Raw genomic sequence first — 24,483 nt, 5'->3', positions numbered from 1 at the left:
GCTTAACGCTGTACTGCAAAAACATGCCCTTAGTTATTCCAAATGGTTACTCTGGCCTAACACAAAGAACGAAAGTGTTGTACAACACGTTGTATTTGCCAATCAATTGGCCACCTTAAATACTAGGGCCGATGTGTTCCTAACAGTTACCCCCCCTCCAAATTCCTTGGTTTTATTATAAAGATCTGTTCATCACAGAATAACAATCTTCAAAAGCTCATTCCATTTGGTATAATTTTTAGTGGCGCTCTCTGCTATGCTCTTCATTTCGTGGTGCTTATAATATTTATAAACAGGTGCTGAAGTTTCACTTAATAGGTGATCAGTTCATCTTTTCTGTGTGACTGTGCAGCTTTTTATTTGTTAATCAAATCTACTATTATTATATTTATATTTTTCCCCTATGTCAACTTAATTGAAAAAATTAACCTGCTCTTCTCTCACTCAATTTGCTCTGTTGTCTGCTGCTGTGTGCATTTCATCCTCCTGTCTTTAATCTTACCTACCAGTTCATGGGTGCAGAGCTAAATGTTTTACTCAGTCAAATCCCCAGTCTTCAACTAAGGGAAGAGTCCATAGTCAAGGTACTGTATTACCTGTCCTGATGTGTCACTCTTTTTAACCATCTTCATATGAAGACATGTGTTACAAGTGACTTTTTTCAACATTTGTTTGTTAAGTAATATCCTTTATTCTCATCTACATTCTGAATTTCTTCTGTGATTCCATTTATAAAAACTTGCCATAATATCTAAGACAGACTCCTAGGTTATATAGAAAGATTCATCTATGTTAAGAAGAAATCACCTACAAAACCTCCTCTTGGGAACTGGTCTTCTAACTCTACAAATGCTTATGAAGAGAGAAGCAGATGCGACATGATCATGGTTGACTTTTACCTAAAACCTGGCTTGATTTAACATTTGGCAAAGATCAAAGCTTCTCAAAGAGCCTTTCCAAACCCACTTTGGGGAAGGAGTGACAGTGTCCTGTATCCTGTGACCCATCCATCACCAGAGCAAACACCACGGTCTACAGGCATTTATAAGGGGCTCTGTCATTTTGAAGGTGCTATGGTGCTAGTCAAATTTGAGACTTAAGATATGCCATGTTTGTATATTTAATATCTAATAGTCTCACTTGCACATGGAAGTCCTTGATTTGTCTAACAATATAATTAAGGTCAAATTATAACATGAGATTCTTCTAGCAGCTTAGCTTGACCTTTCCCTTAAAGGACATCTGCTTCTGACTATAAATTTTAAATAAAGCCTCCTAAGGTTCAGCGAAATGCACATTATTAAATTTATAACTTCTCACTATTTTTCATGTAAAGTAAGGAAAAAAGACTGTAATGTAATCTTTACTAGCTTAAAATTACTCATTTTGGCATGACACACAAATAGTAATTCTAAATCCAGCCTCCATTTTAGTAGATTTAGTAAAGCTCTAATTCATTTCTTAATCTGGATTTCTTATTGAACTGACTGATTAAAACAGAAGAATATTCCTTACTTCTTTCATGAATCCCTGCAAATTGAGTTAGTCCATGTTCTCCTCCCTAGGCTTCATATTGCCTCCTGCCCTCATTCTTTGTTCCCTAGTGTCAGTGCCCTCTTTCTATTTATTATCTCAGCATTTACTTGTAAATACTGACTTTACATCAAATACAAAATAGGATTGACTTGAGTGGCATTTTTGTTCCCCTGAGGCTTAGATGGTGTGGTTTTGAAATCCTATATTGAACAATGCTTATATGTTGCAAAATAAACGACAAGTGACCCATATGATCCATGTTACTTAGATTAATTAACTTGGTATAACCTCTAAAATTGTACCTACAGAGCATGCGTCTTTTTCCCTGTTTAATGGCATTCCTACAATCCGATTATCTCACCCAGTTTTTTTGGCTTTTGTGAAGGTGTATGGGCAAGTCTTCGCTCTAGCACTCGCCTGATCAGCTCTCCAACATCCTTCGTTGATGTTGGCGCCCGACTGGCAGGCAAGGATCACTCATCCTCCTTTAGTAACAGTACCTACCTGCAAAACCAGCTCTTGAAACGCCAAGCAGCCCTTTATATATTTGGTGAAAAGTCACAGCTAAGGGTAAGATTTTTTTTTCTCACTTAGAAACTTTATGGATACACAAAGCAGTTTATAATACTTACCTCATAAACCAACTTTCCTAGAATTTTGTTTTCTTTTTTTTTTTGCAGCATAGATTCTTAGCTTGAAGTTAATAATCAATCTCAAAAAAATGCTTAAGTCATATATATGTATATATGTTTGTCTATGTAAAAAATTTATGTTGTAGATATATATGCATATATGCATATTTATTAGCCATGAAAATAAGTACAGTTGACTCTTGAACAACATGGGCTTGAACTGCATGGATCTACTTATACATGGATTTTTTTTTAATATATTGGAAATTTGGGGAGATTTGTGACAATTTGAAAAACATTTTCTTTTCATTAGCTTACATTATTTTAAGAATACATATTCCATATGTTATCAGTAAGGCCTCCAGTCAACAGTAAGCTATAAGTAGTTGAGTTTTTGGGGAGTCAAAAGTTAATATTCAGGTTTTCAATTGTGCAGGAGGTCAGCACCCCTGAGTCATTCAAGGGTCAGCTGTACTTATTCATAACCATAAAAAAAATCAGCATAAACATCAAGAATATTAGGAAATATACATACAAAAAGAAATAACTCTTATATTCAGATTGTGTTTTCCTACTTAGTTCAAGTCTCATAGGAATTTGTGTCCATGGCAAAACAAACGGTTTTGTTGTGAACATACTGATAAAGGAAGAAAGAAGAATAGAAAGAAGACTGTGGCTCTGCATATGGAGGCAAGGGAAGACCAAGGCTATGTTTTCTAAGTTACATTTTTCAAAACTTCACAAGACTGTATATACAGGGACACATGTCCTAAAACATGTCAGGAAACTTAAAATATTAGATGCTAATCAACATTGTTCTGACTTTTAAATGAATCTGCTGAAGAGCTTCAGTATGCTCAGGTCCCATAAATTGTAAAGAAAATCTCTACATCCAAAAGCTACAGTAATTCTTTGGGTTTAATGTTTTTGCAATTCACACATTACAAAATACATGTCATTACTACTGACAGGTTTGTGGGAAATAGAAGTATTTGTTAATTCAGAAATCCCCTCAAAGTTCTGTCCAGTGCCCCAGTCAATGCTGGACAATCTAGACAGACCTTCAGTTGAACTGTGGAGCAGAGGCTGTGAGCAAGCTCCCACATGTTTGGTCCTCAGGATGCCAATGACTGAGTCATCCCTTCTGTATCAAGCTGGCTTTGCTAGCTCTTCTCCCACTGCCTGGACTGCTGCAATCATTTAGTCACCAACCTTTAGGGTAGAGGGCATGAAACTGCTGGTGAATGCTCAATTTTTAAAATATGCACACGTGTCTTCTGAAACAGCAGATAATTTTATATCTAGAAACTAGTTGGAACACTTTTCAACAGCAATCCAGGGTTGCCTGCACAAACTCCTTGGCACCAGTGTCTTTCCCAGACCACAGACTTCCCACGTGAAAGCACACCACTTATTCATGATCTGAAACACTCCCCAGCGTTTGTCTCCTGAATGCTCACCTCTGCCATTCCCTTTTGCACCTCAGTCCTCAGATCAGCTGGGTGACCATGCATGTATGAGTGGGAAGACTAGCCCTTTCTCCTTTCTTCCCTCCCTCCCTTCCTCTCTCCCTCTCTTCCTTTTTTCTATTTCCCTTCCTTCTTTCCTTCCTTCATTTTTCTTTCTTTCTTTCTCTCTTTCTCTTTCTCTTTCTTCCTCCTTCCCTCCCTCCCATCCTTCCTTCCTTTCTTTTATTAATAAAGTATTATATTTAAAAAACATAAGTCAAAAAAAAAATGTAAGTCCACCACCATGACATAGTAATTATTAGGATTTTTATATGTTCCATTCAAGTGTTGCTTCTTACGACTTCAGTTGTGTCTGTAGAGTGTGGATCTGTCTGTCTGGTCTATACCACATTCTAGTCAGCACAGTGCTGTCTAGTTGCAGCTCCATGCCTCTTTCTCCTAATAAAGGAAACACAGGAAAGCAAGTAAGTGAGATTAATGTATTCTAAATAATATTGAATTAAGAATATTTCTTAATTCACATACTTTAATACCATATACTTAGTACCAATTTCCTTATGACCTAACAGTGTGTCTTAACTCTATAGTTTAAAGTCTTGGTTTGTAAGATAAGCATACCTAGATCATACACAGTTAGGAAATGTAAAGGAACCTAGTTTTCATGAAAAGAAAACTATCTTCTATCTATTATACATTTTAAGGAAAAATTAATTAAGAAGAACTCATGTAAACTGCTAAGCTCTTTTTCTCAAGCCTTAACATGTTTTCATGTTGTATAATAGTCTTCACTGCATAGCATTCCATATTGTTGGACATTTCAGTAATCCTTTATCTTCTCTATGTAAAATCACAGTCAGATTTTCAAACATACAGTTCTTTTATCATTTTTTTATTGCAGTGGAATTCATTAGAGTTTTTTTCCTACATTTTAGATTTAGGGTAGCTTCCTTTCTTTAGGTTAGCTCCCTAAATATGGAATTACTAAGACTAGTTAGTGAAACTTTATATCAAGAAAAAACAAAGTTTTTTCTTGATACATCCTGGAGACACTTTTTTTAATTTGGGAGTTTTTGCTTATTTAAAAATTTTAATAGACCTTTTAAAAAATATTCTGAAATAACCAATATAAAACACTAAACAGACCCTATGTGTAAGTCCTTGGCAGCAGGTTTTTTTCAATTGTAGTACTGTACAAATAACATAAAATTCACCATCCTAACATGCAGTTCAGCAGTGTTACTTACATTCATGCTGTCCTATGATCAATCTCCAGAAAGCAGTTTTACCCTTAGAAAAGCAGATGATACAATAGAGTAATTTGAGTAGAATGTGAAGAAAGTGGAAATAATGAGGTTAGTGCATTCTTTGGCATGAGGAATTAGAGAGCTTTTAAATCTTCTTCAGAACTAGGCAACTAGATTACCAAAATAAAATATACCAATGGCCCATCAGTTTATCGTACTTCCATTACAAATGCAACCTCACATAGATTCTAATTCCATAGGGGTTAAAGATGAATGATAAAAGTTCTCAAATAAATATATATTGGAATGAAAAAATTGTGTCCCAAAGCTAGAAATCAACAAAGCCTTTCATGTTTTACTGTATATAATTTTTTATTATTTAAAAGAGTGACTACAATATCAATAGTCTTAGGGCCATGAGATAGTGATTTTTATTTCCTTCTCAATGTTTAACTCTACTTTTTTTTCCATTTTTACAATGACTGTTTTTTACTTGTATAATAGGAAACAAATATGTGTATGTCTACAACTTTAATTTGTATAGTTCTGGAACCTCAACAGTGTATTACCTTTTAATTATAATGTGCATCTTGGGGAGACTTAACTTACAGTTTTGGATTAATCATGCTGACCATGTGTCATTGTCTCCTCTTTAGACTTCCAGGTTCATGGCCTTATAATTGGCTTATATTTGGTGTTATAAGTTCCATCAGATTCCAGCCTACCAGTAGTCTCTTCAAGTTATCATAATGACAGCAAGCCAAGTCAAGCCTCTAGACCTTACTGAATGGCTCTTTCTGGCAATACGGACACATTAGTCACACAAAATGGACTTTCTTGACCCATTGCAGCCCTGCACCTACTTGGCCTCAACTAACTGTGTATCATTAAGCATTGCCCAGTTGTAAACACTGCTCTTCAACTCAGCATTTCATCTGCCTAATTCTCTGCATCTTTATCCACAGAACTTCAAATTAGAATTTGCTTTAAATTGTGAGTTTGTTCCTGTTGAATTTCATGACATCCGACAAGTAAAAGCCAGTTTTAAAAAACTGATGAGGGCTTGTGTCCCAAGCACCATTCCTGCTGACTCCGAAGCCACCTTCCTGAAAGCCCTGGGGGACTCTGAATGGTTCCCACAGGTAAGGTTGGAGCGGCTTGTTTTATAACTCAAGGGAAGAGACCCACTGGATATGCAAAAATTGATGTTTGAGAAAAAAATACTCTGTTCCCCCACTACCTGACATTCTCCCCTTTGTTCTGTGCCCTCGATGAAGGCCTTCCAGTTCCTGGAAGCCATGTGATAGAGGAGATGAGTGAAGAGAATTCTTCAGCCCTGGGTTTTTCTCTCTCTGTAATTGAAAATTTGGTCTCCATCAGATGCTAAGGAGATAATTATTTTGAGATGGAAACTTTTCGACATACAATATATTTAATCAACATATATTTATGGGGTTCCTGCTCTGTTGTCAAAACAATGAGGATCCAGGATAGAGTGTGACTCCTAGATGACTCCAAGAACCTTTCCCTCTTTCTTTCTTACCTTCCATTAGTCTCTGCCTGTTCCATGTCTCTAAATTTTAGAGACACCCCCAAATCAGCTACTCAAGGCACACTGGATGCCCTGCACCCTACCTAAGTTTAGGAAAACCACACATCCATCCTTCAGCTAAGTCAAGCTTGGGATGTTTTTAATTGACTCATATTGAGAAATTAAAGAGAAATAGATATGCCAGCACACATAACACACAGTTCTTCCAAACCACAGAAAGAAAGGTATTTATGACATGCATGTTTTAAACACTGACATAGACACTTGGCCAAGAGCATCTCTGCAATACAGCCTTGCTGTGAGGCCCCTGAAGCTATGTCCATTATTCCTTCTCCCCCTGCAGAAGTTCCCAGCCCCTCACTCCCCCGCCCCCATCCTCCTCCAAGCCTCCTGCCTCTCTTGAGGAGGAAAAAGGGTTGTTTCCCACTGTACATTGGGCTAAAAGGCAAAAAAAAACACGAAATGATGTAAGTATACTCAGGGTAGTTGACTGTTCTCAAGGTACTTAAACTATAGAAAAATAGCCACATATATAATTAGCTATAAATCTAATCGGTATGTTAATTACTATTAAGGCAATTCGGGATACTTTGAGTACCTATAGAAGGAGCTGATTAGTATCCCCTTCTGTTCCAAAGCTGTGAGCCCCAGCCTCAAACTGTTCCCACCACCCAACCTGTCTGTGTTTCTGGTAGATTCTGTGTTCTCCTTACTCCAAAGTAGATCCATGTCAGAAGTTAGTGACTAAAAACAGTGGAAAACATTGCCACAGTTGGGATATTGGCATTTTAAAAGTTAACCCAGAGCAAATGCTAAGCCCAAGAGAATTCAGGCCTAGTGAAAGCTGTGTTAGAGGAGCAGCAAGTGAGGAACTTCCCATTGCTGAGGGGGCACGTGCCTTATTCCTGTGTTTAAAATAGCCTTACACTGTTTAAAATATAGGTCATAGGAGTATTGGTTTGGTTTGGTTTTAGTTCAGAGTTGGATTCATTCTACAAGTTATGTCAAATGGTCAAATGATGCTTAAAATATTTCTTTTAAACTAGAATGTTACACATTTGGTTTTGAAATCTGTATGCTTTGCTCACACCCCAATTCTTCATTAGGGACTTTGAGTCAATGGGTGTGGCTTAAAAAGCTGAGCAGAGATACAAGTTTTCTTCCCATTTAATAGACGGTACAAATAAGAGTGTCTTTTAAAAATAGAACTCATTTACCATAAAACTCAGCCTTTTAAAGTGTATGATTCAGTGCTTTTTAGTATATTCATGAAGTTGTGTAGCCATCCTCACTATCTAATTCCGTAAGAATTGAGAGTATATGTAATAGAACTTACTACATCGTATAAAAGCAACATTTAAGTCTATGTTGGGAAGGCCACTTAAAATCTCTGTCTCTTCCATTCTGTGGAATTATAGCTCTGCTGCTTTGGAGAATCATGTAAGGTCAGCTTATTTCATTATGTATCACTTGCACACATTGTTTTAAAACATGCCTACTTTTTAATTCATTGTTTAATCTTGATTTTGACAAAGAACTTTAAGTGTTTAAAATTTATGTAATTCTTTTGTCCAAATACTTTTTCCCTATCTTGTTTTATTATCTAAGGTTGATAGCAAGTCTGTCTGTTCTTGGTGCTCAGAAAGCACTTGGTCTAATTATGCCTCCCTTCCTATCTCTTAGCTTCACAGGGTAATGCAGCTGGCTGTGGTTGTTTCAGAAGTCCTTGAGAACGGTTCCTCAGTTCTGATCTGCTTGGAGGAAGGCTGGGACATCACTGCACAAGTAAACTATTAAAACATATTTTCAGATGCTTAGTTTTATATTTCTATTTCAATTCAGTTGTTTTTAAATTCTGCAGATGAGTCTTTTTATACTGACAATATGTTTATGAACAAAGAAAGTCCTGTGTTAAACACCACCTGGTATCCATTAGAAAGCTCTGTGCCATGAGCTTCCGGGCTCTGCATAGCCTGGAACTCTGACTCAGGGCATCAGGTTCCCATAGCACAGACGCAAACCATGCAAGTGTACAGATGGAGCCCTTGACCTGCAGTGTAGAAGAGGATCCATCCTCCCTGGGTTTTAGTAGTCCTTTCCAGGTTCTCTATAAGCCCCTCCTTTATTCACTCCAGAATGAAAAGGGAAAGTATGAGTATAAACTACAGTAAGACATTAATATTTGCCTACCAAAACACAGATACAGGTTTGAACTGATCCTCTGACCTCATTAATTAATTTCAGAGGCCACAATTGGCAAACTGGCTAAGTAAGGATTAAAATCTTAATTCGCTAAAAGAAAACAGCATATGAATTTGAATTTTCTGTTTTTCTGGAAAGTTTTCAGAATTAATTGGATTGGCTATCCTGTTGCAGTTAATGAACAGATTTGCTGCCCAGGTAACTTCGCTTGTAAATTAGGTATCAAAAGGAAGTTCTTTTTCTTAGCAACAGGATTCTTTCAAGACTAAAAATAATGAAGTATCCATCCTGCTTGTGCCCTAGGTGACATCCCTGGCTCAGGTACTTGGTGATCCCTTTTATAGGACACTTGAAGGCTTCCGGATGTTGGTCGAAAAAGAGTGGCTCTCTTTTGGTCACAAATTCAGTCAGCGGAGCAGCTTGACCCTCAACTGTCAGGGTAGTGGTTTTGCTCCAGTCTTCCTACAGTTCTTAGACTGTGTACACCAGGTAAGTAGAAAAAACTTAAATTGACTTGATATGAAGGAAAGAAAAGAACTAGCATTTACTGAGCACTGCAGTGCTGTACCAGGTAACTTCATGTCAAAACTCTAATGGACTCACCCACAGACTTGCTGAAATCTTAGCAGTGGATTTCTGGGAATGGAGAAGAAAAAGAACTAGTTAATTAACATCTGAAACTGGGACAGCTGATCTGGCTGTTGGACTGGCACTCAAGTGAAATAACTAGCATTATAAATTACTACCTCCCAAGAAGAGGAACAACTTGGCCTTGTTCTCCAAAAGGTTTGACTTAGGGTGGAATAGCAGAAATCACTGGGTGATGGCAGAGCCTGAAATCCAGCACATGGTAATCCTAGTTTGGGAGGACCCTAGTTTGTGCCTGGAACCATATGAGGGAGAGCCTAACCCCATAAAAAGAATCAGAGTCCAACCAGACAAGCCTGTGAGGCTGAGAACACTGGCTCAGGTCTGGGTGACCTGACCAGGGCTAATCAAGACCCCAGACAGAAGCCCAGGTATATGATCCAGTCAAACCCAGTGAGAGCAGGGATGAGGGAGATGTGAGTGCTCCAGGCTCCCTGCTACCTTCCTCTAAGACACTTCAGATATAAACTTCCTAATGGGGCCCTGGGCAGCACTGAGCTTGAGAATTGGATGGTACCGGGTTTGCAGGTCAAAGGCATTGACACCAGTGGCCAAAGTGGCCTAGGAAAAGCAGGATTCACATTTCCAGCTTTGTTTCATCTGCACCATGACAATGAATAGGTTCTGGCATGTCAAACATACTTGTCAGAACAGTGAGCCTCTTTGAAGTACATTGGCCTTAAGTGTCTATTAGAAGGAGAAGTGGAAATGTTTTCAGGAACCAGAAATGGAACTAAGTCTTCTGAAAACACCAAGCACGTAAATAGTTTTGTTTTATTTCTAATTCTGTTAATCATTTGATCAGCTTTATTAATTGACTATATAATATATAAAATTTATTTAAAGCATATAATCATTTTGAATATATTAACAGAGTTGTGCAGTTACCCTAGTCAATTTTAGAACACCTTACACCCCAAAAAGAAACTCCATATCCATTAGCAGTGACTTTCCATCCCACCCCCCATCTACCACAAACACACACACCAGTGGGTCGAATTTTATTTCTTAAGGTATCATTGATATGCAATCACATGAGCAACACTGTGGTTACTAGATTCCCCCCATTATCAAGTCCCCACCACATACCCCATTACAGCCACTGTCCATCAGCGTAGTAAGATGCTATAGAATCAATACTAGTCGTCTCTGTGTTGTACTGCCTTCCTCGTGCCCCCCCATTATTTGTGCTAATCGTAATGCCTCTTTTTCCCCCCATTCCCACCCATCCTCCCCAGTCCCTCTCCCTTTGGTAACTGTTAGTCCATTCCTGGGTTCTGTGATTCTGCTGCTGTTTTGTTCCTTCAGTTTATTCTTTGTTCTTACACTCCACAGATGAGTGAAATCATTTGGCATTTGTCTTTCTCCACCTGGCTTATTTCACTGAGCATTAATACCCTCTAGCTCCACCCATGTTGTTGCAAATGGTAGGATTTGTTTTCTTCTTATGGCTGAATAATATTCCATTGTGTATATGTACCACATCTTCTTTAGCCATTCATCTACTGATGGGCATTTAGGTTGCTTCCATATCTTGGCTATTGTAAACAGTGCAGCGATAAACATAGGGGTGCATCTGTCTTTTTCAAACTGGAGTGCTGCATTCTTAGGGTAAATTCCTAGAGGTGGAATTCCTGGGTCAAATGATATTTCTATTTTGAGCATTCTGAGGAACCTCCATACTGCTTTCCACAGTGGTTGAACTAATTTACATTCCCACCAGCAGTGTAGGAGGGTTCCCCTTTCTCCACATCCTCACCAACATTTGTTGTTGTTTGTCTTTTGGATGGTGGCCATCCTAACTGGTGTAAGGTGATATCTCACTGGTCTTAATTTGCATTTCTCTGACGATTAACAATGTGGAGCATCTTTTCATGTGCCTGTTGGCCATCTGAATTTCTTCTTTGGAGAAGTGTCTGTTCAGATCCTGTGCCCATTTTTTAATCAGCTTATTTGCCTTTTGGTTGTTGAGGCATATGAGCTCTTTATATATTTTGGATGTCAACCCCTTAACGGATATGTCATGTGTGAATATAATTTCCCATACTGTAGGATGCCTTTTTGTTCTGCTGCTGGTGTCCTTTGCTGTACAGAAGCTTTTTAGTTTGATATAGTCCCACTTGTTCATTTTTGCTTTCGTTTCCCTTGCTTGAGGAGATGTGTTCAGGAAGAAGTTGCTTATGTTTATATTCAGGATATTTTTTCCTATGTTTTCTTCTAAGAGTTTTATGGATTCATGATGTATATTCAGGTATTTGATCCATTTCGAGTTTACTTTTGTGTATGGAGTTAAACAGTAATCCAGTTTCATTCTCTTACATGTAGCTGTCCAGTTTTGCCAACACCAGTTGTTGATAAGGCTGTCATATCCCCATTGTATGAGGAAAGAGAACCTACACACATAAACAGTCTCCTTTATTGTGTATTAATTGACCGCATATGCTTGGGTTAATATCTGGACTCTCTAGTCTGTTCCATTGATCTAAGGGTCTGTTATTGTGCCAGTACCAAATTGTCTTGATTACTGTGGCTTTGTAGTAGAGCTTGAAGTTGGGGAGTGTAATTCCCTGTGCTTTATTCCTCCTTCTCAGGATTGCTTTGGTTATTCGGGTTCTTTTGTGGCTCCATATGAATTTTAAAACTATTTGTTCCAGTTCATTGAAGAATTCTGTCGGTATTTTGACAGGGATCACATTGAATCTGTATATTGCTTTAGTCAGGATGGCCATTTTGACAATATTAATTCTTCCTACCCAAGAACAAAGGATGAATATCCATTTATTAGTATCCTCCTTAATTTATCTCAAGAGTGTCTTATAGGTTTCAGGGTATAGGCCTTTCACATCCTTGGTTAGGTTTATGCCTAGGTATTTTATATTTTTTGATGCAATTGCGAATGGAATTGTTTTCCTGATTTCTCTTTCTGCTAGGTCATCGTTAGTGTATAGGAATGCCACAGATTTCTGTGTATTAATTTTGCATCCTGCAATTTTGCTGAATTCAGAATTAGATCTAGTAGTTTTGGAGTGGATTCTTTAGGGTTTTTTATGTACAATATCATGTCATCTGCAAACAGGGACAGTTTAACTTCTTCCCTACCAATTTGGATGCCTTTTATTTCTTTGTATTGTCTGAATGCTGTAGCTAAGACCTCCAGAACTATGTTGAATAAAAGTGAAGAGAGTGGGCATCCTTGTCTTGTTCCCAATCTTAAAGAAAAAACTTTCAGCTTCTCTCTGTTAAGTATGATGTTGGCTGTGGGTTTGTTATATATGGGCTTTATTATGTTGAGGTACTTGCCCTCTACACCCATTTTGTTGAGAGTTTTTATCATGAATGGGTGTTGAGTTTTGTCAAATGCTTTTTTGGCATCTATGGAGATGATCATGTGGTTTTGTCCTTCTTTTTATTGATATAGTGGATGATGTTGGAGAATTTTCAAATGTACCACCCTTGCATCCCTGGGATGAATCCCATTTAATCATATGTATGATCCTCTTCATGTATTTTTGAATTCTGTTTGCTAATATTTTGTTGTGTATTTTTGCATCTATGTTCATCAGGGATATTGGTGTGTAGTTTTCTTTTTTTGTGGTGTCTTTGCCTGGTTTTGGTATTAGAGTGGTGCTAGCTTCATAGAATGAGTTTAGAAGTATGTCCTCCTCTTCTATTTTTTGGAAAACTTTAAAGAGAATGGATATTAGGTCTTCTCTAAAAGTCTGATAAAATTCAGCAGTGAAGCCATCTGGTATGGGTATTTTATTCTTGGGTAGTTCTTTTATTATTTTCTTTGTACAATTTATTGCTAGTTTTATACCTTTGTGGTCTTAAAAGTTGGTTGGTAGGATTTCAATTTTTTTGAATTTACTGAGGCTCTTTTTGTGGCCTAGTATGTGGTCTATTCTGGAAAATGTTCCATGTGCACTTGAGAAGAATGTGTTTCCTGTTGCTTTTGGCTATAGAGTTCTATAGATGTCTATTAGGTCCATCTGTTCTAGTGTGTTGTTCAGTGCCTCTGTGTCCTTACTTTTTTCTGTCTGGTGGATCTGTCCTTTGGAATGAGTGGTGTGTTGAAGTCTCCTAAAATGAATGCATTGCATTCTATTTCCTCCTTTAGTTCTGTTAGTATTTGTTTCACATATGCTGGTGCTCCTGTGTTGGGTGCATATATATTTATAATGGTTATATCCTCCTATTGGACTGAGCCATTTATCATTATGTAATGTCCTTCTTTATCTCTTGTTACATTCTTTGTTTTGAAGTCTATTTTGTCTGATACTAGTACTGCAACACCTGCTTTTTTCTCCTTTGTTTGCATGAAATATATTTTTCCATCCCTTGACTTTTAGTCTGCGCATGTCTTTGGGTTTGAGGTGAGTCTCTTGTAAGCAGCATATAGATGGGTCTTACTTTTTATCCATTCTGTAACTATGTCTTTTGATTGGTGCACTCAGTCCATTTACATTTAGGGTGATTATTGATAGGTTATCAATATTAATATGTACTTATTGCCATTGCAGGTGTTGGATTCGTGGTTACCAAGAGTTCAAAGGCAGCTTCTTTACTATCCTGCAGTCTACTTTAGCTCACTTATTATGCTATGGTAAACACAGTCTGATGATTCTTTTTTCTCTCCCTTCTTTTTCTTCCTCCTCCACTCTTTATATGTTAGGTGTCATATTCTGTACTCTTTGTGTATCCCTTGACTGACTTTGTGGGTAGCTGATTTAATTTTTCATTTGTTAGTATTTAGTTGGTCTACTTCCTTTGCTGTGGTTTTATTTTCTCTGGTGACAGCTATTTAGTCTTAGGCATACTTCCATCTAGAGTAGTCCCTTTAAAATACACTGTATTGATGGTTTGTGGGAGGTAAATTCCCTCAACTTTTGCTTATCTGGGAAGTGTTTAATCCCTTCTTCAAATTTAAAAGATAATCTTGTTGTATAGAGTATTCTTGGTTCAAGACCCCTCTGTTTCATTGCATTGAATGTATCATGCCACTCCCTTCTGGCCTGTAAGGTTTCTGCTGAGAAGTCTGATAGCCTGATGGGTTTTCTTTTGTAAATAATCTTTTTTCTCTCGGCTGCTTTTAATAGTCTGTCCTTGTCCTTGAGCTTTGCCATTTAATTATTATATGTCTTAGTGTTGTCCTCCTTGGGTCCCTTGTGTTGGAAGATCTGTGTACTTCCATGACCTGAGAGACTATTTCCTTCCCCGGACTGGGGAAGTTTTCAGCAGTTATTTCCTGAAAGACACTTTCTATCCCTTTGTCTCTCTTCTTTTTCTTCTGGTACCCCTACAATGTGAATATTGTTCCATTTGGATTGGTCACACAGATCTCTTAATATTCTTTCATTCCCAGAGATCCTTTTTTCTCTCTGCCTCGGCTTCTCTGTATTACTGTTCTCTGATTTCTATTCTGTTCACGTCTCCTATACCTCACCTAATCTGCTTTAAAATCCCTCCGTTGTTTGCTTCATTTCAGTTATCTCCCTCCTGAATTCATCCCTTAGCTCTTGAATATTTTTCTGTAGCTGTATTATATGCTTACGAATTTTATTTTTAATTCTTTTTCAAAATTGGTGGTTTCAGAGTCTCACAGAGCCCTCTTTCTGGTGTTTAAGGGATTTTGGATTGAACAAGTTTCTTCTGCCTTTGCATAGTCCTGGAGCAATGGAAGTGATCACAGGCGAGTGGTGTGGGTATCAGCTGGGAGGACAGTCTCTTCCTGCTTGCTGGTCACCATGCCTGTCTTCGCTGTCTGTGCCATTTAACCGCATGAAGGGAGCAGCTTCTTGGTTAATCCCCTAAATTGCAGTGGTCAGGCTGGCCCTCAGGATGGCCTAGGGCAATGGCGGAGGTTGCAGGCAAGTGGCGCGAGTTCCACTGCAATAACAAAGTCCCTTAATGGCTCTTGGTCTCAGTACCCATCTCCGCTGTCTGTGCCGGTCAACCGCGCTCAGGGAGCAGCCTCTGGGTCAGGGCCAATTAGCTGTGCTCAGGGAGAAGCCTCTGCATTAAGCTGTATAGTTGCTATAGGCAAGGCTGCCCTACGGCTGGTCTCCAGCAATGGTGGGGACAACCGGTTTGTACATAGGTGCCAGCAGGGGCGAAGGAGCAGGGCAGGCTGCTTATCACGGTCAGGGGCCTCAGGGCTGCAATGCCAACTAGGGGGATAGGGCGCCTGAAGCTCCTGAAAGTTACCAGACTGCTGGCCTGAATGTGCCAGGATGATTTTGTCCACCTGTTCCTTCTCCTAAACCCTTGCCCCTTTAGCAGCCCTCTGACTATTGAGAGGTCCCTTAAAGCGCCTGCTTTTCTTTTGTCCCAGGGCAGCGCGTTGTGGGATCCTGTTCTCAGTCTTAGTCTCAGACTTCACTTTTCAGCCCCTCTAATCTCCAGTGCACCATGCAATGTGGGTCTCCCAGGGTAATTTCTAGGGCTGAGTATTTAGCAGTCCTGTGCTTCTACTCCGACCCTGCTCTGATTCCTTTCCTCCCACCTGTGAGCTGGTTTGGGGGAGGGCTTGGGTACCGCTGGGTCACGGCTTTTTACCGTACCCTTTTCTGTGAAATGTTGACTTCTCCCAGCTGTAGACTTGCTGGTGTACTGTTACTTCTGGTCACTCTTTTAGGAATAGTTATATTTGCTGTATTTTCAAAATATATGTGGCTTTGGGAGGAGATTTCCGCCACACTACTCATGCCGCCATCTTTTCTCTCCTGGTGGGTAATATTTTTGATTGCTCCAATCAGCTTCTTAGAGAAAAGACCTTTAACTGAATAATTTCAACTGATTTTATCTGAACAGCATCTGGAGAAGCTGTTTCCAAAGTCGAGCTTATGCTTTTAAACTCTTTGCAGCAAATGGCATCTTTTTTCCTGTTTGAATATTAGCCTTTTTATGCATACTCCTTTTGGCAAATAGATGAGGGAGAAATTTGAAGCTCATTGTCTCAAATAGAAAGCTTAACTGAGATAAACAGAGAGGAGCAAGCATCCTTTCTCACTTCTAGATAGGTGAACAACACATATGAGCTCTACATGAAATCACTTCTTATTATCTTGCTTCCTGTCTTATTATTAAGGCTTACCAAAAGCCCTAGGCTATTTCCTGCCTCCATGCCTGTAAACCACTACTACTAACAATCATTACTAATATTAACTGACTGCCAACTATGTCCCAGGCACTATTTTGACCACTATATTTTATTTCATGATTCCTTCTAAGGAACCTTTGAACCTTTTCGGTATCCCTTCATTTGTATTTCTAATGAACCATGTACAGACTTATTTGGTAACATTTGTAACACTAGAATATATTTATTTGTGTATGTCTACTGCCTTCTGCTTGGACTGAGACTTCTTAGAAACAGGGACTATGTCATATTAGTCTTCATATCCCTATGTGTAATACATTGTAATTTCAATCTCTGGAATGTAGTAGGCACTCAGTAAATATGTATGATGATGAGTAAATGTGGTTTGCATGCCCACTTTATTCAGCTTTGCTCAGGCTCTCCCTACCCTTCATTGAGACCATCTGGAATATCCTAAGTAGAATTGCTAACATAGTCTTCTTAGAGTTCAAGTATGATGCTACTGTTCTCTTTCATAAAAATCTTTAGCGCAAACAGAAATTTTCAGTGGCTCCACATTTCTTAAAGAACGAATCGTCCTCATATCCAATTTGAATATAATAATGTCAGATTTTCCTTGGAAAGGTTCTTAAGGCTCTTCACAGAGGCCTATGTTCTGTCTCAATAAGTACACTCAATCAGTTTTTACCCCTGCATTGAAATAATATCACTGTTTATTCAGTTGAACACTAGATGAAGCAGTTGACTTTCTCTTAGAGACTGTGTTGTACAAAAATACATATCTTTAAATGTTAAATCACAATCTTTATGATGTGGTGTTCACAATTAAGGAACATATGTCAGAGACCAAATGAAGGAACAGTAGAGTTCCATCTCCCACCAAATCTGACTCTGAGGCATAAATTCAGTGAGAGGAATGGCAGGTAGAATCACCCATTTCAGCTTTTCTTTAAAATAGACTTTTGTGTAACATCAAAATTCTTTACTGAGCCTCTTAAGATAGCTTCCATAGGCATACAGAAAATGTCCACATTCTCAGTTTCACATATTTTTATCCTAAAATTAAATTAATACTTTTTAAATTTCTGCTGAAGAAAAGTTCCTAGTTCTTACATATTGTATTGAGGTAACATCCTCAGATTTAACAAGGTAAAACAATTTAAGTGTATAAGTTTGCTGCTTCCACAAGTGAGGGATTAAGATTCTAAAGACAGTTTCCCCCACAGAAAACAATTATAAAACCTAGACATGGCAAAAAGATACTTTTCAAAAATGGTATTAGAATAATTGGGTATCTGTATGGAAAAAATATGAACCTTGACTCTTACATCATTCATAAAAATTTATTTGAAATGGATCACAGACCTAATGGCTAAAGGAAATTCTTTAAACAGATAATAAATGATAAAGGGGGGAGGAGCCAAGATGGTGGCATGAGTAGGGCAGTGGAAATCTCCCAAAACCATATATTTTTGAAAATACAAAAATGCAACTATTCCTAAAAGACCAGAAGATACAGTACATCACCAGGCTACATCTACATCTGCGAGAACTCAGCGCCTCACTAAGGGGGTAAGATACGAGCCACGGCCCAGTGGGACCCGAGCGCCCCCACCCCCACCCCAGTTCCCGGTGGGAGGAGAGGAGTCGGAGCAGGGAACAAGTGGAAGCCCAGGACTACTAAATACCCAGCCCTAGTCATCCACACCAGGAGCGCAGACACACAGTGCATGGTGTGCTGGATATTAGGGAAACAGAACAGTAAAACCTGCGAGCAGGGCCCCGCAGCCAGTGCTCCCGGGACAAAAGAAAAGCGAGTGATTTTTGAAAGTCTTAAAGGGACAGGGGCCTTACAGATGGATGGAAGGGTCCCGGCACACTAAGCCCAGCAGCTGGGAATCCTGGGGAAATTCAGGTGCTCCAGCCCCCTGGGAGTCAGCACAGCTCTGAAGCCCCTCATGGCGATAAACAGCCTCCCATCCATTCCCCCTCTGTCACGACCCCACCATAGCAGGGGAGCAGCCTGAGAGTGGCCACACCCACAACAACGGCCCAGAGCCTCCTCCGCAGCCACCCGGGCCAGACTCAGAGGCCCCACCGGCACACACAGACAGAGGAAGCCAGGACAGGGCTCCAAGGGTCGCTGTTCTCTCAGGAGAGCACACCCAGCGTGCCTGCCTCTCCCTGCAGGGCTCTGGGATGCCCCAACGGCTGCCCGCCCACGGCGGCTCAGGAAATAAAACTGGAAGCTGCTCTGAGGACTTGGAAGGTGACCAGCAAGCAGGAAGGGACTTTGTTCTCCCAGCTGACACACATGCCAACTGCCCAGAACTACCTCTATCACCATGAAAGGCAGAAAAATCTGATCCAGTCCAGAATAACACAGACAACCCCTGAGAGGGAGCCTGGGGAGATATATTTAACCAATCTTCCTGAAAAAGAATTCAAAATAAAGGTCATAACCATGTTGATGGACCTGCAGAGAAATATGCAAGAGCTAAAGGATCAAGTTAGGAGGGAGAATACAGAAATAAAACAGTCTCTGAAAGGACAGAAGAGCAGACAGGATGAGGTGCAAGAGGCCATTAATGGAATAGAAATTGGAGAACAGGAACACAGAGAAGCTGAGGCAGAGAGAGATAAAAGGATCTCCAGGAATTAAAGAATAATAAGAGAACTGTGTGACCAATCCAAATAGAATAATATATGCACTGTAGGGGTACCAGAAGAAGAAGAGAGAGAAAAGGAGATAGAAAATGTTTTTGAAGAAATAATTGCTGACAACTTCCCCAAACTGGGGGAGGAAATAGTCTCTCAGACAATGGAAGCCCACAGAACTCCCAACACAAGAGATGCAAGGAGGACAACACCAAGACACATAATAATTAAAATGGCAAAGATCAAGGGCAAGAACAGAGTATTAAAGGCAGCCAGAGAGAGAAAAAAGGTCACCTACAAAGGAAAACCCATCAGGCTATCATCAGACTTCTCAACAGAAACCTTACAGGCCAGAAGAGAATGGCATGATATATTTAATGCAATGAAACAGAAAGGCCTTGAACCAAGAATATTGTATCCAGCACGATTATCATTTAAATATGAAGGAGGGATTAAACAATTCCCAGACAAGCAAAAGTTGAGGGAATTTGCCTCCCACAAACCACCTATATTTTAAAGGGACTGCTGTAGATGGGAGCACTCCTAAGGCAAAATAGATGTCACCAGAGAAAATAAAATCACAGCAAAGAAAGCAGACCAAATATTAACTAAAGGCAAAAAGTAAAATCAACTACTCAGAAAAGCAGTTGAAGGTAACACAAAAGAGTACAGAATAAAACACCTGACATATAAAGAATGGAGGAGGAAGAATAAGAAGGGAGAGAAATAAAGAATCATCAGACTGTGTTTATAATAGCTTAATAAGCAAGTTAAGTTAGACGGTTAGATAGTAAAGAAGCTACACTGGAACCTTTGGTAACCACACATCTAAAGCCTGCAATGGCAATAAGTACATATCTTTCAATAATCACCCTAAATGTAAATGGACCGAATGCACCAATCAAAAGACACAGAGTAATAGAATGGATAAAAAAACAAGACCCATCTGTATGCTGCTTACAAGAGACTCACCTCAAACCCAAAGACATGCACAGACTAAAAGTCAAGGGATGGAAAAACATATTTCAGGCAAACAACAGGGAGAAAAAAGCAGGTGTTGCATTACTAGTATCAGACAAAATAGACTTCAAAACAAAGAAAGCAACAAGAGATAAAGAAGGACATTACATAATGATAAAGGGGTCAATCCAACACGAAGATATAACCATTATAAATATCTATGCTCCCAACACAGAAGCACCTACATATGTGAAATAAATACTAACCGAATTAAAGGAGGAAATAGAATGCAATGCATTCATTTTAGGGGACTTCAACAGACCACTCACTCCAAAGGACAGATCCACCAAACAGAAAATAAGTAAGGAAACAGAGGCACTGAACAACATACTAGAACAGATGGACCTAATAGACATCTGCAGAACTCTACACCCAAAAGCAGCAGGATACACATTCTTCTCAAGTGCACATGGAACATTTCCCAGAATAGACCACAAAAAGAGCCTCAGTAAATTCAAAAACATTGAAATTCTACCAATCAACTTCTTAGACCACAAAGGTATAAAAATAGAAATAAATTGTATAAAGAAAGCAAAAAGGCTCACAAACACATGGAGGCTTAACAACATGCTCCTAAATAATCAATGGGTCAATGACCAAATGAAAATAGACATCAAGCAATATATGGAGACAAATGACAACAACAGTACAAAGCACCAACTTCTGTGGGACGCAGCAAAAGCAGTCTTAAGAGGAAAGTATATCGCAATCCAGGCATATTTAAAGAAGGAAGAACAATCCCAAATGAATAGTTTAAAGTCACAACTGTTGAAACTGGAAAAAGAAGAACAAATGAGGCCCAAAGTCAGCAGAAGGAGGAACATAAAAAAGATCAGAGAAGAAATAAATAAAATTGAGAAGAATAACACTATAGAAAAAATCAGTGAAACCAAGAGCTGATTTTTTTGAGAAAATAAACAAAATAGATAAACCCCTAGCCAGACTTATCAAGAGAAAAAGAGAACCTACACACATCAACAGAATCAGAAACAAGAAGGAAAAATCACGATGGACCCCACAGAAATACAAAGAATTATTAGAGAATACTATGAGAATCTATATGCTAACAAGGTGGAAAACCTAGAAGAAATGGACAACTTCCTAGAAAAATACAACCTTCCAAGACTGACCAAGGAAGAAACAGAAAATCTAAACAGACCAATTACCAGCAACGAAATTGAAGTGGTAATCAAAACATTACCCAAGAACAAAACCCATGGGCCAGATGGATTTACCACAGAATTTTATCAGACATAAGAGAAGACAATACCCATTCTCCTTAAAGTTTTCCAAAAAATAGAAGAGGAGGGAATACTTCCACTCATTCTATGAAGCCAGCATCACTCTAATACCAAAACCATGCAAAGACCCCACCAAAAAAAGGAAATTACAGACCAATATCCCTGATGAACATAGATGCAAAAATACTCAACAAAGTATTAACAAACCAAATTCAAAAATACATCAAGGGGGTCATACACCATGACTAAGTGGGATTCATGTCAGGGATGCAAGGATGGTACAACATTCGAAAATCCATCAACATCCTCCACATCAACAGAAAGGAGGACAAAAACCACATGATCATCTCCATAGATGCTGAGAAAGCATTCAACAAAATTCAACACCCATTCATGATAAAAACTCTCAACAAAATGGGTATATAGGGCAAGTACCTCAACATAATAAAGGCCATATATGATAAACCCACAGCCTACATCATGCTGACCAGCGAGAAGCTGAAAGCTTTTCCTCTAAGATCAGGAACAAGACAGGGATGCCCACTCTCCCCACTGTTATTCAACATAGTACTGGAGGTCCTAGTCATGGCAATTAGACAGAACAAAGAAATACAAGGAATCCAGATTGGTAAAGAAGAAGTCAAACTGTCACTATTTGCAGATGACATGATATTGTACATAAAAAACCCTAAAGACTCCATTCCAAAACTACTAGAACTAATATCTGAATTCAGAAAAGTTGCAGGATACAAAATTAATACACAGAAGTCTGTTGCTTTCCTATACACTAACGATGAATTAACAGAAAGAGAAATCAGGAAAACAATTCCCATTCACAATGGCATCAAAAAGAATAAAATATGTAGGAATCAACCTAACCAAGGAAGTGAAAGACCTATACCCTGAAAACTGTAAGACACTCTTAAGATAAATTAAAGAGGACACTAACAAATGGAAACTCATCCATGCTCTTGGCTAGGAAGAATTAATATTGTCAAAATGGCCATCCTGCCTAAAGCAGTCTACAGATTCAGTGCGATCCCTATCAAAATACCAACAGCATTCTTCAACGAACTGAAACAAATAGTTCAAAAATTCATATGGAACCACCAAAGACTCCAAATACCCAAAGTAATCCTGAGAAGGAAGAATAAAGTGGGAGGGATCTCGCTCCCCAACTTCAAGCTCTACTACAAAGCCACAGTAATCAAGACAATTTGGTACTGGCACAAGAACAGAGCCACAGACCAATGGAACACAATAGAGACTCTAGACATTAACCCAAACATATATGATCAATTAATATACGATAAAGGAGCCATGGACATACAATGGGGAAATTACAGCCTCTTCAACAGTTGGTGTTGACAAAACTGGACAGCTACATGTAAGAGAATGAAACTGGATCATTGTCTAACCCCATACACAAAAGTAAATTCAAAATGGATCAAAGACCTGAATGTAAGTCATGAAACCATAAAACTCTTAGAAAAAAACAAAGGCAAAAATCTCTTGGACATAAACATGAGCGAATTCTTCATGAACTTATCTCCCCGGGCAAGGGAAACAAAAGCAAAAATGAAGAAGTTGACTATATCAAGCTGAAAAGCTTCTGTACAGCAAAGGACACCATCAATAGAACAAAAACGTGTCTTACATTATGGGAGAATATATTCATAAATGACAGATCTGATAAAGGGTTGACATCCAAAATACATAAAGAGCTCACTCACCTCAACAAACAAAAAGCAAATAATCCAATTAAAAAATGGGTAGAGGATCTGAACAGTTCTCCAAAGAAGAAATTCAGATGGCCAACAGACACATGAAAAGATGCTCCACATCGCTAGTCATAAGAGAAATGCAAATTAAAACCACAATGAGATATCACCTCACACCAGTAAGGATGGCTACCATCCAAAAGACAAACCACAACAAATGTTGGCAAGGTTGTGGAGAAAGGGGAACCCTCCTGCACTGCTGGTGGGAATGTAAATTAGTTCAACCATTGTGGAAAGCAGTATGGAGGTTCCTCAGAATGCTCAAAATAGAAATACCATATGACCCAGGAATTCCACTTCTAGGAATTTACCCTAAGAATGCAGCAGTCCAGTTTGAAAAAGACAGATGCACCCCTATGTTAATCACAGCACTGTTTACAATAGCCAAGAAGTGGAAGCAACCTAAGTGTCCATCAGTAGATGAATGGCTAAAGAAGATGTGGTACATATACACAATGGAATATTATTCAGCCATAAGAAGAAAACAAATCCTACCATTTGCAACAACATGGATGGAGCTAGAGGGTATTATGCTCAGTGAAATAAGCAGGCAGAGAAAGACAAGTACCAAATGATTTCACTCATCTGTGCAGTATAAGAACAAAGGAAAAACTGAAGGAACAAAACAGCAGCAGAATCACAGAACCCAAGAATGGACTAACAGTTACCAAAGGGAAAGGGACTGGGGAGGATGGGTGGGAAGGGAGGGATAAGGGGGGTGTAGAAGAAAGGGGATATTATGATTAGCATGTATAATGTGGGGGGGTATGGGGAGGGCTGTGCAACACAGAGAAGACAAGTAGTGACTCTACAGCATCTTACCACGCTGATGGACAGTGACTGTAATGGGGTTTGTGGGGGGGACTTGGTGAAGGGGGGAGCCTAGTAAACATAATGTTCCTCATGTAATTGTAGATTAATGATACTAAAATAAAATAATAAAATAAAATAAAAAGGAATACTGGGATATCAGGAAGGAAGAACAAACAACAGAAAGTAAAATATGTGTAAATACAGTAAACTTTACTTCTCCTCTTGAGTTTTGTAGATTATGTTTGATGGTTGAAGCAAAATTTATAACCCTGATGTCATTCTCAATATATGTAGAGGAAATAGTTAAGATAATAATGCTGTAAATAGAGGAGCACAAAGGGACATAAAGGGAAGTAAGGTTTCTATACTTCTCTGCGACTGATATAATGTCAGTACCAGTAGACTGTAATGAGACATATAATGTAATGCCTAGAACAATAACTGGAAAGCTGTATAAAGAGATATACTCAAAAACACTATAAATAAATCAAAACAGAATTATAAAAACATTCATGTAATCCATAGAAGGCAGGAAAAAGAAAAAAATAGAACAAACTGAAGACAAAAAATAAAATGACAATTTTAAGC

General features: G+C 38.8%; 1 protein-coding gene across 3 annotated transcripts in view; it reads left to right on the top strand.

Moving 5' to 3' along the window:
* The window catches only part of SBF2 (SET binding factor 2), a 558,284-nt gene that overhangs the window by 509,885 nt on the left and 23,916 nt on the right, over positions 1 to 24,483 (top strand). For all 3 annotated transcript variants that reach the window (XM_057507357.1, XM_057507356.1, XM_057507359.1), the window contains 4 exons: positions 1,922 to 2,106; positions 5,847 to 6,023; positions 8,117 to 8,218; positions 8,939 to 9,124. In XM_057507357.1, coding sequence (XP_057363340.1) covers positions 1,922 to 2,106; positions 5,847 to 6,023; positions 8,117 to 8,218; positions 8,939 to 9,124 — 650 coding nt within the window. The remainder of the gene's footprint in view (positions 1 to 1,921; positions 2,107 to 5,846; positions 6,024 to 8,116; positions 8,219 to 8,938; positions 9,125 to 24,483) is intronic.

The sequence above is a fragment of the Manis pentadactyla genome, chromosome 9, assembly GCF_030020395.1.
Source record: "Manis pentadactyla isolate mManPen7 chromosome 9, mManPen7.hap1, whole genome shotgun sequence".
Lineage (NCBI taxonomy): Eukaryota > Metazoa > Chordata > Mammalia > Pholidota > Manidae > Manis > Manis pentadactyla.
The sequence above is the reverse complement of the archived record's forward strand: the minus strand, read 5'-3'. Positions and strand labels throughout refer to the sequence as shown.